At 36.4% G+C, this 16,756-nt stretch overlaps 1 protein-coding gene across 1 annotated transcript in view; it reads right to left on the bottom strand.

Annotated features, from left to right (window-relative positions):
• The window catches only part of Faf1 (Fas associated factor 1), a 301,749-nt gene that overhangs the window by 224,517 nt on the left and 60,476 nt on the right, over window positions 1-16,756 (bottom strand). Inside the window, exons 4-5 of the mRNA XM_052176992.1 lie at window positions 12,817-13,019; window positions 1,728-1,819 (exon numbers count right to left, since the gene is read on the bottom strand). Coding sequence (XP_052032952.1) covers window positions 1,728-1,819; window positions 12,817-13,019 — 295 coding nt within the window. The remainder of the gene's footprint in view (window positions 1-1,727; window positions 1,820-12,816; window positions 13,020-16,756) is intronic.

Here is a 16,756-nt window from a genome sequence, read left to right as displayed (position 1 = left end):
AGAATACCATAAGAACATTTTCAAAATTGCCACCTTTTTATTAGCAATCTACTGAAAACTGGATGTAATATTATTAGATTACCACAAATTTCCTAATTAAAAAGAAACTGTAAGTGATTTCATCCTTCTGTTTATTTCTATCAATGTTGTTGAATTACTCATTCATACCTTTTTAAAACCCTGTTTATCAGACTAGATAAAAGCTAGGAGTAAGATCAGTTAATAAGCAGCTTCCTAAGCTGCCCTTGATAGGCACACATCCCTTGACTTCAACCTGAGGATTACATAGCACCAAGAAGCAACAGACTAAGGCCATAGACTCAACCAAGCTGTTTTTGTATAGTGTGCAAGTTAAAATAGCTTTTATATTTTTAAAGGATTGGGGAGGAATCAAAAAAATATTTCATGTCATTAAATTACATAATGTTAAAATTCTGTGTCCATAAGTAAAGTTAGACTGAAAAGGAATTGTTTCCTTTTCACAAGTTGTCAGGAGTATTCTCGCTCTTCAGGAATTGAGCACAACAGTTGTATCAGAGGTTGGATAAGCTTAAATATTTACTCCCTGACTATAAAGAAGAGGCGTGCTGACTCCTGATATAGCACATCATTAACTGTATCAAAACTTCAAGTTTCTTGCCTAGAATCTGAAATTCTAGTAAATGTATTGATAAAACATAATACTAAGTATATCAAATATATATAGGTATGTGTGTGTCTGTATATACAGACACACACATATATATGTATAAATATATGATTTATAAAGTACAACTTACTACAAATTATTTACAAAATAATTAACCAAAAGATTTTATTTTTGCCTGGCATAGAAATATACTCAGAAATTGTATAAGAAGATTCATAATTATTTCTACCTTAAACATAAAAAACCTTTAGCACTAACTCATTCCTTTCTTTCCATTTCTGCTCTATCTTAAGAAAAATAAAGTGAAGTATTTTATACATGAGGCTGCGTTTAAGGGGTTCATAACAATAGGCACTATTACTTGAAAACTATGGTACCTTCTGTAAATTCTCAAGATATTAATTCATTCCATGCACCTGCCACTAGCCAAGGAAATGAAGAAATATTCTTACCATTTAAATATTCCAAGTTTTAAAAGTTTCCTATTATCTTTGTTCCATATGCAATACTTGGCATAAATGTACACAGTGTATGTGACTTCTTTCAGGCCAGTAAGTAATTGGTCAGTAAATTATTATTCCAGGGCACTCAATGATACCCTAAGAGGTTTGAGAAAAAGGTAAATGCTCTCAAAAAGATACAACCTCCTAAAAAAAAGAGAATACTTGAAAATAGGAAAAACATGCCACATAAGTGTTTTTACTTTCATACCTAAACTCATTTAAAATTATTACTGGCTGATACTAAATTATTTAACTTGAAAAATATTATTTGGGAATTAAACTAAATTACTACTACCAAATTTACTTCTGACATACGTAAATTATCCAAAACTAATTTTTCAGAATAAACATAGTGGCGCTTGCCAAATCCCAGCATTTGGGGGCAGGGGAAATAGAAACAGGAAGATCAGGAGTTCAAAGCCATCCTTAGCTACAAAGAAGTTCAAGTCAGGCTGTTCAACTTGAGACCCTGTCTCATAAAACAAGCAAGCACACAAAGCTAAAAAACAACATTTACGCATCAGTTGATCATATAACTTAATTTTCTTTTGTTTCTAGTCAATTAAGAAACTTACACTGTCTTCCACATCTCCAGTCTTCCAGCCTTTTAACAGCATTTTAGGCACAGGTATCTGAAGTTCATTTTCTAGAATCTGTTTAATCTCTCCTGAACAAATAAGAAGAGAAGAAATGTAACTAACAAGGCAACAACAATAATTGACTATATCAGGACATTAATATCTGGTATACAATATAGAATCAATGATACTTGACTGATAATTACTTAAAAATTAAGTACTCCAAATTTACATTTTTTCCTATCAAATAAAATGTTCCACTGAAAAACTTGGGCTACAAAATGACAAAAAATATTTCACAATCTATTAAATAGCTAATTATGAACTTTACTTTTATAAAAGCATGGCTTTTTAAAAAGAAATAGATATCAGTGGTTAAGAACTGAACAGAAACTAACAAGCAATATTGTTAGCAATCTAAGTGAAGCTATATTGTGTGACTTAGAATAATGTAATACTTACAAGATACAAGGCAACCATAAGGCAGCTCTGATACAAGCCAAACCAGAGGCAGGTTCTGATATGTTGATGAACCAGCCCTAAGCTGTAAACCCTTGTAGCCTGAATAATACAAAAGATGGCATTGCCTTGCTCCCAGCACAGCATTTCAAGCCTCTGTGCTGATTTGCACCAGTAAGGGGATTTTGAGATTGGCCACTATATGGCTCTGGCTCAGTCCCAGACCACTGCTGAATTCATACATTCCTGTCTGACAGCACTAGCTGTTAGCCAAGGCTTTCAAGGACCTTCTGGAACTTCCAACAGAGCCATCTTCTGGGCCTACTGCAGCTGGAGTAATTCATAGAAAACACTGGCCTTAAGCTCGTAAACTCCCTCATTAAGCACCCTCACCCCAGAGGATTCCCCAGTGGAAGGGCTGCAGCATTTCCTGTCCATCCCATTTCCCTTGGTGGGATATTTGTTTACATGAGACTACCTTAATCTTTAAAGTATCAAGGCAATGTAAGGAATGTTTCAGTAAAGAGTATATCCAAATGGAAAATCTTATGTGAACATCCTAATTATAGCCTGAAGGCAAATCTCATGTGAACATTCTAATTTCCAAGCCCCTTACCACCCACCAGATACCTAAGCACATGACAGGAGTGGTACATACATTACAAAACATAAGGTACCTTAGTATCAGGGAAACACATTTTGCAATGAAAATTAAGATTAACAATTTGCTTGGAAGAAATACAGTTGCTTGTTGTTACTTCAGCATCTACAAAATAGAAGATAGCTCTGCCTAACTCATCTACCCATGGGGCATAAGGATGAAACAAGAAGTGATACTTTAACTGAAAAAAACTAAAGACTATATATGATCTAGAAGACAAATTAAACTGTGTTGAAACATTACAGAGTTCCAGAAGAAGAAGGAGAAACTAGTGAAATAGCTAAAGGCTTTATAGGGCAGACAAAACTTAAATGCAGCAGTAAGTGGACCTGAAACCAGTTCAAAGCACAGGTGGGCTGCACAGGAGATTCAAATCAAAACTGTCAAGAACACCATTTAATGAAGACAAAAAAACAAAAAAAACCTGAAAGGCTAAAATAAAATTAAAGGACAAAAGACTGAAGAGACACACCAAGGAAGAACAATTTTCTCCTTGGCTCACAAATTCTTTTGTAGAAATCAAGTCTATCTACAAACATATGGGTAGGTTTCAGGCACTCCATTGCTTTAAGCTGATCATTCAGAACCTGCAAATTTGTCTTATATCTAACCATCTGCCTATGATAACTTGCTGTTAATCTATAATTCTTAAATGACACATAATTCCACTATTTTTATTTTAAATAAATACAAACGGTTAAATGTTAAAACCAGGGAAACAAACCCATGAGGAGAAAATGAAATAAGAAAAAGAATTTTATAATACACACAGGTGCTTAAATAAGCAACAACACAACAGAATCCTTCATGAAGTCAAGGACTTCTTTTTTACTTTCTTTGAGAAAGATGGGGCCAGTAAGATGGCTTTATTAGTAATGGTATGTGCTGTTAAGACTGAAGACCGGAATTTGATAGCTGCTATCAATATGGTAAAAGGAGATTGACATGTCTAAGTTGTCATCTGACCATTGCACACATGCTGGGGCATGTTCATACCACAAGCACACACTCACTCATGATAAAATGCAATTTTAAAAATTTTAAGTCATTTTGTACATTCTAGGTAGTGACTAGCCATCTGGAGATACAGGTGGAGCAGGGAGTTCTGGTTCAAAATTGCAATTGTAGAAGCACAAATCAATTTAACTTTCAATACTGTCACTACTGACAAATATTCTGTTTGTGAAAACAGTAGAAAAGTATATTTGCTACACAACCAGGTATAAAAATGGACTTTCGTTCATAGATAAATGTGCTATTTAAGGAGCTGTACTTGTCTGGGTGTAGACATCTGCAACACTGCCTAGTGCTTTCTTCTTTAAAGTAATCTCCACCAGACACTTCTTTCCTACACTCTTGAAAACATGCAGGCTTCCTGACTTAAAAGAAGTTCTTAGTAAGAGAGAGGATAGGGGAAAGAAAAACAAAAGGACTTAAAGTCCCCACTCTTCTTTGCAGAAAGCCTGGATAAAACCAAAAATAAAACTAAACGTTTGTTCCACATGCATAAAGCCAGTATGCCATCTTTTCTCCTCTCCCATTTCTCTTAGTCTCTAAGCAATCTGCTAAATTCTCACTATTCTCCCTTTTCCTATGAGATCACCTTTCTTGATGTCCATTTGGGAGAAAACATTATTTTTATATTTCTACGCTTAATATAATGCCCTGTATTTGCATCCACTTAGCCCCAGATGACAGGATTTCATCCCTTTTTATTGAATATTTTCCTTGTTTATATAACAATAACATATGTTCCTGTTCTGACATTTTTTAAAACCTAAAATAATTTAAATCACAACTTTTAAAAAATTTTTAGTGTGTATATGGTGAGAGCAAACATACCAAAGCATACATGTCAAGTCAGTTTTCTCCCTGTTATAAGAAATGTTTTCTTCTGGGCTGTATTGGTACACGCCTTGAATCCCAGCACCCAAAAGACAAAAACAACAACAACAACAAAAAAAAACCAACGTCTTTTTTTTTTTTTTTTTTTTTTTTTTGGTTTTTCGAGACAGGGTTTCTCTGTGTAGCCCAGGCTGGCCTCGAACTCAGAAATCCGCCTGCCTCTGCCTCCCAGAGTGCTGGGATTACAGGCGTGCGCCACCACCGCCCAGCTCAAGACTTGTTTTTAAATACAGATTTTCTACTTCTACTATCTCTAATATTTAAAGACATACTTTTGTATTTTGTTATTTCCTTGGGTTATAAGTCACATTTGTACCTTCTACTAGTATCTAGTAGTATGTGAATAAATGACAGATGTGAACACTTACTTTTCTTTAATAACTATCTAGATATAGTAGTTTATTTTTTAAAAGTATAGAAGTTCATTTGGGCAGGCATTTACTTTTTGTGTGCATCAGACTGATCTCTGACTTTACATGCTTTCCTCAGAAATACCCAGAACATGGTTCTCAAAAGAGTAACAGATGGGTTCCTCTGGTGCCTTGAAAGTGCTGGTACAAGAGTAATGTTGTGTAAACTACAGGGGTCTATCATAGTACAAAGTACTGACTGGATGAGTGAATAATATATTCCTTAGCATTGTTTAACCTTTGCATTGTTTAAAAAGTCAGCTTCACTTCAACTTGTGCTTCTTTCTATGAAACCAGAAGTGTGATTATATAAATCACTTGCAATGTGCAGCTCCGTCCTCTTATTATAATGATATGAGATTCATTTTCACACTGCCTGAAGCATTAGTGTATTCTCCTTGTTTACTCCTTATACAGCTATACCACAGCTGTCTATTTGTTGTAAAGACAGTTGAGGTGTTTCTATTTTCAGACTCTTACAAATAGATACTATGAACTTCTATCTCCAAATTTTTGTATGTGCATGTTTTCACCTCATTAGTAAATACCTAGGAATAAAAGTGTTTAGTCATATAATAAGTCTACATTCAAATTTATAAGATTACTAGACTACTTCAGAAGTATCTTGTCATTTTACACTCTTGTCAAAAATGAAAAGTCCTCCATTGCTGTGCATTCTTTGTAAATCTTGGTAGGCAGTTTATATTTTACTCATCCTAATTTGTACATAAATGCATCTTGTGCTTTAGTTTATATTTTCCCAATGACTAATGAATTTGAACATATTGTAACATTATATCCTGCCTATGCTCTCCTTAATAAAAGGTTTACTTGATTCCATACCTATTTGACATTAGCTTGTCCCTTTCATGTGCTCTGGAGAAAGTTCTTTAGAAGGTGTATGTTTTGCTTCTTACAATGTTTAGCTTCTCTTTATTTTCTTAAAAATGTTTTTCAAATAGTATATAATTTTAAATCTCTTAAACCCAAATCTTATGCTCATAAGTATTATTCTTCATTAGACATAAAACACTTTCAGGCCTTCATCTGTGCTCTTCCTCTGTCTACAATACACTTTCCTCCACGTTGTCCACTAACATTGACTCAGAAGTCACAGCTTGATCCTCTCTATAATCTCCTATGGCCACTCTCACAACCCTGCTCATGCCCCTTCCGGTTGTTTTGTTTGTTTTTTGTTTTAAAACTGAAACTGAATTGACCTCTTTTCAACATCCTCACAAAACTATAAGAAAAATTATTTTATCATTGAAAAATATGTCTTCTAGAATCAGTGAAAGACTGGATTCCTGACTTGGAAAGGCTGTAAATATCAATTTACTCACTTGTGACAAGGATAAGAATGTTCCTTACTGCACTGTAGTAAAACTCAGAGTAACTAAATAAATACTATAGCACAGCAACTGGTATCAGCAGATTGTGTGTGTGCAAGTTATGAATAAGTGAATGAATAGTAATTTCTATTTCCAGCCTTCTAGCTCAACACAAATCGTGAAAGCCCTATAGATACGGGCTACCTTATTTGCACACACCATTATAAGTTAGTGCATTATTACATATAAACTGATCCACAAATATATGTGATAAAATGGCATTAATTATCTGATACATAAAAGACTTTTATAACTAACTTTTAGAAAGTCTTAAATATGTATCTCCTAATTTCTTAACAGCTAAATATGAGACTCTAGGAAAGAAAAATTGCTACTATACTATTGTAGCAACTATTATAGTCACTACTGTGTGCATTTCCTTCTTTAATAGAAAAAATAATTATTGTGGAAGAAAAGACAAAAATTAACAAAAGAAAAGGTTTGAGGCCCAGCATTCCAAGGCAGAGGGAGGCAGATCTCTGTGAGTTGGATGGCAGCCTGGTCTACAGAACCAAGTTCAAAGACAGCCAAGGCTACACACACACACACACACACACACACACAAAAGATTTTATTTCAAAAAAAATTAAAGAAAGAAAGAAAGAAAGAAAGAAAGAAAGAAAGAAAGAAAGAAAGAAAGAAAGAAAGAAGGAAGGAAGGAAGGAAGGAAGGAAGGAAGGAAGGAAGGAAGGAAGGAAGGAAGGAAGGAAGGAAGGAAGGAAGGAAGGGGCTTAAAAAATAGAAGAAAATGAAGGTATTAGGAAAAATGTCTATTCTTCTAATTGTTGTCTTGTTTAAAAAATATTAAATGCTGACATGATGGATAAAGCTGAAAGAACACTATTAAAGTAAATGTAAAGAATTTTAACAAAACAGCAAGCAAACTGAGCACAATTGGAAGCCAGAATGAAGAAAGAGGAAGACACTTATTTTTTTCATATATTTCCCTACTTAAAATAAACACAGTATTTTAAAATGTAAATCTAGGTAGAGAAATATCTCATTTGAGAAAATACTCAAAGAAGTTGCAATCAGCCTACTGATAGATATCCATGCTCACTATAGCAAAGAAATGAAAATAACCTAAATGCCAATCAACAGTTGAATGAATAGTGTTTAATGTGGTATATGTATGTATACAATGGAACCCTATTCATCCTTTAAAAAAAAAACAAAATCTGTCATTTGCAATAAAAATGAATATGAAAGATATTATACTAAATAAAGTAAGCCAGACACAAAATAACAATTATGCATAACCAGGCTATATGTGAAATCTAAGAAAGAAAACATACAGAAATAGACAGTAGAATGGTGATTACTATAGTCTAGGAGAAAATTAAGGTTGAGGAAAGAGCTGGCAAGAAAAGGGAAAGTGTCAGTCAAAGGAACAAAGGTTCAATCAGGTGGGAAGAATAATTCCAAATAAACTACTGAACACTATAGTGAATATTGAGGGGTTTTGAGGGGGGGGGGGGGTTTCCGAGACAGGGTTTCTCTGTATAGTCCTGGCTGTCCTGGAACTCACTCTGTAGACCATGCTGGTCTTGAACTCAGAAATCCACCTTACTCTGCCTCCCAAGTGCTGAGATTAAAGGCATGTGCCACCATGGCCCGAATTTGTTAATAATATATTTCACATTACAAAATACCTTTAAAAAAGTCAATTTTAAATTTTCTTACCATAAATCAATGATAAATACATGAGATTGATGTTAGTTAACTTGATTTGGTCATTCTACAATATATATATGAACAGACATATCACATTATATTCCATGCACAGATGAGCATGTATGTCTGTATGTGTGTTATATATGTATGTATGTATGTATAAAAAGTTAGTCAAGATCACAAAACTAAAAATATATTTTAATTATGTAAATAAAAAACTCATCATATTAAGATCACAGTTCAGTTTATGTTCAATGTGCTGCTAACTCAGGATTAAAATTTACTCTACACTTTGTTGGTTCATAATATCTGACAAAAGTTAACAATTTCTGTATAGATAAACCAATAGTAACAAACATTTACTGTCTATACACCTCAATAGTAAAATCTATAGCTATCTACTCTATATACTCGAGAGTCATTTTACCCTCACAATATCTCTGCAAGACAAATAAGATAATCACGCTTCCTGTTTTTGCAATTACTGGTAACAACAACAACCTCCTCCAAAAAAGTCGTGTAGTGCTTACTATTCATAAGACATATGTGAAGCTCTGGAGTGGTTGGGTCACACAGCTAATCTGATTCACAGGGTCAAGATCAAAAATGAAGTTCAGAGCCAGGCAGTGGTGGGGCACGCCTTTAATCCCAGCACTTGGGAGGCTGAGGCAGGTGGATTTCTGAGTTCCAGTCCAGCCTGGTCTGAGTGAGTTCCAGGACACCAGGGCTATACAGAGAAACCCTGTCTCAAAAACAAACAAACAAACAAACAAACAACAACAAAAACAAAAAAGTTCAGAGATTCTGAACAAAACTGGTTTTAAAAAACATAAATTTCAGGGTGAATTGAATCTCAGAAGATGAAAAGATCTCCCATGCTCATGGATTGGCAGGGTTAATATAGTAAAAATGGCCACCTTGCCTAAAGCAATCTACAAATTCAATGTAATCCCCATCAAAATTCCAATTCAATTTTCATAGAAAGAGCAATTTCCAAATTTATCTGGAGTAACAAAAAAACTAGGATAGCGAAAACTATTCTCAACAATAGAACTTCTGGTGGAATCACTATCCCTGACCTCAAGCTATACTATAGAGCAATAGTGATAAAAACTGCATGGTATTGGTACAGAGACAGGCAGAAAGATCAATGGACTAGAATTGAAGACCCAGAAATGAATCCACACACCTATGGTTACATGATCTTTGACAAAGGAGTAAAAACCATCCAGTAGAAAAAAGACAGCATTTTCTACAAATGGTTCTGGGTGAACTGGCAGTCAACACGTAGAAGGATACAAACTGATCCATTCTTATCTCCCTGTACCAAACTCAAGTCCAAGTGGATAAAGGCCCTCCACGTAAAACCAGATACACTGACTCTAATAAAAGAGAAAGTGGAGAACCTGGAACACATGGGCACAGGGGAAATTTTCCTGAATAGACCACCAATAGCTTATGCTCTAAGATCAAGAATTGACAAATGGGACCTCATAAAATTGCAAAGCTTCTGTAAGGCAAAGGATACTGTCAATAGGACAGAATGGTAACCAACAGAATGGGAAAAGATCTTTACCATCCTACATCCGATAGAGGGCTAATAACTAATATATACAAAGAACTCAAGAAGTTAGACTCCAGAGAACCAAATAATCCTATTAAAATAACCCCATTAAAAAAAATAACCCCATTAAAAGAACCAAATAATCCTATTAAAATAACCCATTAAAAAATGAGGTACAGAACTAAACAAAGAATCCTCAACTGAGGAATACTGAATGGCTGAGAAACAACTAAAGAAATGTTCAACATCCTTAATCATCAGGGAAATGCAAATCAAAGCAACCCTGAGATTCTACCTCACACCAGTCAGAATGACCAGGATCAAAAACTCTGGTAACAGCAAATGCTGGAGAAGATGTGAAGGAAGAGGAACACTCCTCCATTGCTGGTAGGATTGCAAGCTAGTAAAACCACTCTGGAAATTAGTTTGGCAGTTCTTCAGAAAATTAGACACAGTACTACCTGATGACCCAGCTATACCACTCCTGGGCATATACTCAGAAGATGCTCCAACATGTAATAAGGACACATGCTCCACTATGTTCATAGCAACCTTATTTATAATAGCCAGAAGCCAGAAAGAACCCAGGTGTCCCTCAACAGAAGAATGGATATAGAAAATTGGGTACTACTTCAGCTATTAAAAACAATGAATTCATGAAATTCTTAGGCAAATAAATGGAGCTAGAAAACATCATCCTGAGTGAAGTAACCCAATCACAAAAGAACACATACAGTATGCACTCACAAATAAGTGGATATTAACCCAAAAGCTCAGAATACCCAAGATACAACTCATAGACCACATGAAGCTCAAGAAGGAAGACCAAAGTGTAGATACTTTGATCCTTATTGGAAAGTGGATCAAAATACCCATGGCTCACAGCAAAACAATAGAATGAACATAGGGACCCCAATGGAGCAGCTAGAGAAAGGACCCAAGGAGCTAAAGAGGTTTGTAGCCCTGCAGGCAGAACAATAACATTGTACCAACCAGTACTCCCAGAGCTCCCAGGGGCTAAACCACCACCCAAAGAGTAGGGTGGAGGGACCCATAGCTCCAGTTGCATATGTAGCAGAAGATGACCATTGCAGATTATCAGTGAGCGGAAAGAGCATAGGTGCTGTGAAGGCTCGATTCCCTAGAATAGGGGAAAGCAAGTCAGGAAATTGGGGGGGGGGGGGGGGTAAGCAGGGGGACAGGGGATGGGATAGGGGATTTTCCAAGGGGTAACTCTGAAAGGGGATACCATCTGAAATGTAAATAAAGTAAATATCTAATAAGAAAGACAAACAATGAAGTTCAGAGATTCTAGACAAAACTAGTTTTAAAAAACAAAAGATTCAGGGTGAAATTGCATGTGGAAAATGCTTTAAATGTTTATATTTTCACGCTCATTCTTTTAAACTAAAATGATATTCAATATATTAAACATAGCTTTTTAAAAGTAGATTAAAAGAATGTGGGCAGGAGAAACAAAAAGCTCAACATGCTAAATGGATCTAGAAAACTCAAGCTTGTTCACAGCACTAATAGAAAAAAACTTTACTAAACAAATAACTGGCATAAAATCCATTACTAGATCTTGGATGCACTAATACATTAAAATCCCTGCCCTCAGAATAGCACATTATTTTATACAGGAAGTACTTTATAAAAAGACAAGTCCTTTAAAATGACTTTAAATTATTCAAAATTAGGAAACTCAGGTTTTAGGTTTTAAACTGAAGAAATAAACCAGTAACCAATGCAGCTACCACTAGGTGTCGCTCTGGTATAACTTTCTTGACCGAATTTAGCCTTACTTTTTTCATCTTGTTCCATCTACCAGGTAATAAAAAAACAACAAAAACAACAAAAGCATTATCTTATTGAGCATCATTTTTCTACAAAGAAATTAACATTTATTCAATCCCTGAAAACAGTAAGACATTCTATAACAATTATATTGTAAGTCAGAAAATGTAGTATGTCTATTTTAAATGTCCTACTCTGGGTAGCTAATTTATCAAGCATGCACACACTCCTAGCTTCTTTACCTGCAGCCACTCATTCCCTCATAAGGAAAACCTTATGAATGAACTGATATTTATGATTCACTTTTAAAGCATTCAAATTACTACATCCATGGAGGTTAAGAACAGAGCATAGAGCGAGCATGAGAAAAATTAAGGAGGGTAAAAATGACATAAACAAACTACTCATGGATGAAATTCTCACAAAAATAAAAATCTTAAAAGGCAGTATCAAGAAGCAGAGCTTTTAAGGAGTAATTTAAGCAGCAAGGGTCCCACTTCTGTGAAAGAAAGAGGTTATTATTAAAGTGTTCAGCAAAGAAATCCATTCCTTTTGCCCTTCCAACCTTCTGTCACGTAAGGCTATGGTACTCATCCCCTCCAGGGAATATAGCATCAATTCTATCCTAGAAGCAGATAGAAGGTATCACCAAACTGTGATTCAGTGCCTTAATCTTTAGACTTCCCCGCAGAAATTTAAGAAAATTAATTTTAATGTTTAAACTTACTCATGTTTATGTAGCCTTTTGTAGCAGCACAAAACAGACACAACAGTATGAAACAGGTGGAACAGTATGGGTATGCTTTACTTGCAGAGTTGGTATATAGTGAACTCATTAAATTCCAGTATTTTTTGACGCTCCTAGGTGTTTAGTTACAGCAATCCTAAAACAGTACACAGAACTGTGAATGTGGCTCGGCGGTCAAGGGCTTGTCAAGTATGTGCAGTACCTTAGAGTAAATATTTTGTACTGGCAAAAGCACACAAAAATAACAGCAACAATGAAAGACATTAAAACAGTTCACCAACAATTACTCTTGAACTTACCTTAATATCACAATGTATATTCAAATTAAAAGCAAAATAACCTGTATGAGAAAGTATCCTGTTCAATGTCTTTCCCTTCTTGTTGATAGTCAACTCAAAAGGAAAAGAATTCCATTCACTTGGAATTTGCCGAAAGAATTATTCACTTATGAAGGCTTTATGAGGGTAAAATTCTTACCAACAGTACAGCTGTCTTCAAGTACCACGTCAACATTTCTGTCTCTGTATTCAACTCTGAAGTCTAGCATTCGAGGCTGCCTTTCTACAATCTGCCTGGATGGCATTACAGGTCGAAACGCTGAAGAAGAGGGAGTTGGAGCTGGAGCAGGGTGACTTGTTGGATCAAATGTGGGTCCTGGCATGGTCTCACCTCCAAAGTCACTAAAATGTTGATAGAAAGAAAAAATTATCTCTAATTCTTTATACAGCATTTTCAAGGATCATCTCCATTGCCTTGCATGTTATTCCTATCAATCTGATACACTTGTGGTAAAGCCAAGTTCTCTTTCTTTTAACATACTTTAACAATGGCTAATGGCCGTATGATTATCCCTATCATCCTCGATTTTCTATTCTAATACTATTATATCATTTACAATTAGATTTTTGCCTTATGCTACCATATTAGTCAAATGTCAAAATGAGAATTATAAAGTGTCTCAGGCTGGTAAGATGGCTCAGTGGGTAAGGGCTGTTGCCTGAGACCTGATGACCTGATTTCCATCCCAAGAACACATATAACAGGAGAGAACTGAACTAAGTCCTCTAAGTTGTCCTCTGGACAGGGACACATGCTTACTTTTTAAAAACACTAAGTGTACTTTCCAGTCACTCTCAATTACTCAGTATTTGATATTTGACTTGCTACTTCCATCACAAACACTATTTTCAAACTTCTTTAAATTTTCTCTTTTATTCTCACTGCTTGTTTTAAAAGAAGAGTAGAAGAGTTTTGTTAAGAAAAAACAAGCTATCAAAGAAGATTTTACTTACTACTAAATCTAACTTACTACAACAATCTAACTCACATATGTTCTCTCTCTCTCTCTCTCTCTCTCTCTCTCTCTCTCTCTCTCTCTCTCTCTCTCTCTCTCTCATAAAAGAGGGGATTCTTTTCCCTATGTGTACAAAATCTACTCAGTTTAATCTAGAGATTACCCACAGACACACACTCCTTTATCTTTGGCACTTAGGTAAACAATTTCACTATGTTCAATCTTTGCTTTCTTAACAAAAACTAAGCACTTAAAGTGACTAAGTGAATGAGTAACTCTTGAGGGGATAATGATAATAACTGTGATGTCTTAGATCTTCTTCTGACTAATGCAGTTAGAGGAAATAGCAAGCCCAGTTACTAGTGTAAAAATACAAAGTTTTGAGGATGGTCTTTTAGAAATTTTTAGAATTTTTTCTACTAACAAGTGTGACCTTGCTGAGAATGGGTCCAACTGATCTGGGAGACTGCAGAATTACAGAGGAAGTTGAACATACATACTTTCTAAGTCTCTTGTGAAAGTTACAGTACTATTTTAGAAGGAATGAGATCCCAAAACATAGAATAGATAGAGGGTGGACTCATATGAAAGAAACTTAAACTCTGAAATCTCTGATCCTTTTATGCTCATACTCCCACTACTAAAAAGACCAAATAACTTCTGACTGCTTAGAAACTCTTATGTTTCTTCCTTAGGTTAGTAATCTTCAAAAGGAAGTCCTATTTCCAACACATACCCTTAACATTTCTTGTTGCCTCTAAAATCAGATCTACACATAATAAAGAGTTTTAACTGAGAGCTTCTTTATATACAAAGCAACTGTAACTTTGAAAATTATCAGTAAAATCCTAGAGGTGGAAATCCTAACAACAATATGTTTAACCCAAATTATTTTCATAAGGAAAAATACAATTTGACCAACTGAGAGTACTTCTAAGTCTGCTCACAGATTAGGAAGAAAAAAAAATGTTCTCTCAAGGGACAGAGGGAGGGAGGTACCTGGGTGGGAAAGGGGACAGGGAGGGGAAAAGAGGAACATAATCAGGTATTGAGGGGCGGCGGGTGAGAATCAGGAATGAAGCCCTGAGGGCCAGCAGAATGAATGGAAACAGGCAGTCTCTGGAGGTAGGAGGTGGGGGACCCTGTAGAATGTCTTGGGAGGTAAGACCTGGGAGGTGAAAGACTCTCAGGACTCAAAGGGAGGGACCTTGGGTGAAGTGCTCTACAGTGGGGAGGGGGAACTTGGGGAGTCCATCTCCAGTGAAGGGATAGCGCATCAAGTGGAGGGATGGGGTTGCCATCCCACATTCAAAAGCTGTGACCCAGAATTGTCCCTGTCTGAAGGAACTGCAGGGTCAAAAATGGAGAAGAGCCTGAGAGAAAGGAGGTCCAGTGACAGGCCCAAATTAGGATCCAGCTCAAGCGGTGGTGCAAGGCCTGACACTATTAATGAGTCTATAGACAGGAGTCTAGCATGGCTATCCTTAGAGAGGCCCAATAAGCAGCTGAAAGAGTCAGATACAGATATTAGCATCCAATCAATTGACAGAAGCTGGGGACCCCTGTAGTTGAATTAGGGAAAGGCTGGAAGAAGTTGTGGAGAAGGGTAACCCCAAAGGAAGACCAGCAGTCTCAACTAACCTGGACTCCTGAGATCTCTCAGACACGGAGCCACCAACCAGGCAGCACACACTAGCTGGTTTGAGGCCCCCAACACATATACAGCATAAGACTACCTGATCTGGCCTCAGTGAGAGAAGATGCACCTACCTAGAGACTTGAAGCCCCAGGGAGTAGACTTGAGGCCTGGCAGGGTGGAGGGGGTTGGGACATTCTCTTGGAGAAGGAGGAGGAGGAGGAGGAGGAGGAGGAGGAGGAGGAGGAGGAGGAGGGAGGAGGAGGAGGAGGAGGAGGAGGAGGAGGAGGAGGAGGAGGAGGAGGAGGAGGAGGAGGAGGAGGAAGAGGAATGAGATGAGGAACTGTTGGAGGGCAGACCAGGAGGGGAATAATTGTAAAAACAGATTAAAGATAATTAAAACAAACAAGCAAAAAACAAACAAAACCTGTTCTCAAAAAACTGCACAGAGTGAGGGTGATGTCCAAATCTGCCAAGCGTATTAGAAGAGGCTCAAATAATGAAAGAAACAAGTATGCTATGGTTACTGTATATACATAACTGTGTGGAGATAGCTCTGAGCTTTCTTTTTTTTAATCTCTGAAGTTCCCTTCCTGCTTCTACCAAGTGAAAAGGGTAGGTAAACCACTTGGCAACCTTCATTACAAAAAGTATATCTTTCTCTTTTTCCTCTTTCCATTACTGAACTCTGGTCAGCTTGCTTACCTACCCTGCTGTTTTTCTCTTACAAGTCCCCAAGATTAAAATGATCCTCAAGATTAAAAAAAAAAAAATGAGTGAGTATATGTGTAACTTGCAGACATCCTACAGTTATTAACAAATGATTGTTACACATTTCTATTCTCTATGATTGATTTGCAAAGCACCATGACAAATATAGAATACACAGTACCTGTACTTTGATTTCTTAAATTTTACATCAGTTATCCCACTCATTGTCCTAAGAAGTTGGTCTGAAGAGCTCCTAGTAACCCAGACATTATATAGACCAACACTGCATTGGTAACAATGCAGGAGGAATGGCCTAAAGAGCAGAGCTGCAGGTAGCTCACGTGCTTTTATTTGGCACACAGGTGCTGGAGATCTTGAACTACAAGATGAAGGATGAGCATGAGCAAGTGATGTGTCATGTAAAAGGTCCTCGGTTTAATCACATTATTTGAGGGGTGGGGGGAAAATCACAGTGCTTCCATCTTTGAGATTTCTAGAGTCCAACACTATAAAGCAACCCAAGAGCCTGCAGGCCCTTGCATTTCCCATCAACTAATTATTAACAGGGACTAATTAACAGGGAAAGAAAATATGTAGATTGGAAGGAGAAAAACTAGCTTTACAAGATAGTCTAGAGACAAACAAAACCAGACAGCTACAACACTATACTCTCATTAAAAGAAAAGGAGCAGAGACAGAAGGCATCCCATCATGAAGAAGTTGATCTGGGAGACTACAGCATTACAGTAGAAGGTGTGGCTCCCTCCACTATACTT

This window comes from Apodemus sylvaticus, chromosome 3, assembly GCF_947179515.1.
Source record: "Apodemus sylvaticus chromosome 3, mApoSyl1.1, whole genome shotgun sequence".
Taxonomy (NCBI): domain Eukaryota; kingdom Metazoa; phylum Chordata; class Mammalia; order Rodentia; family Muridae; genus Apodemus; species Apodemus sylvaticus.
Note: the sequence above shows the minus strand (reverse complement) of the source record. Positions and strands in the feature narration are given on the sequence as shown.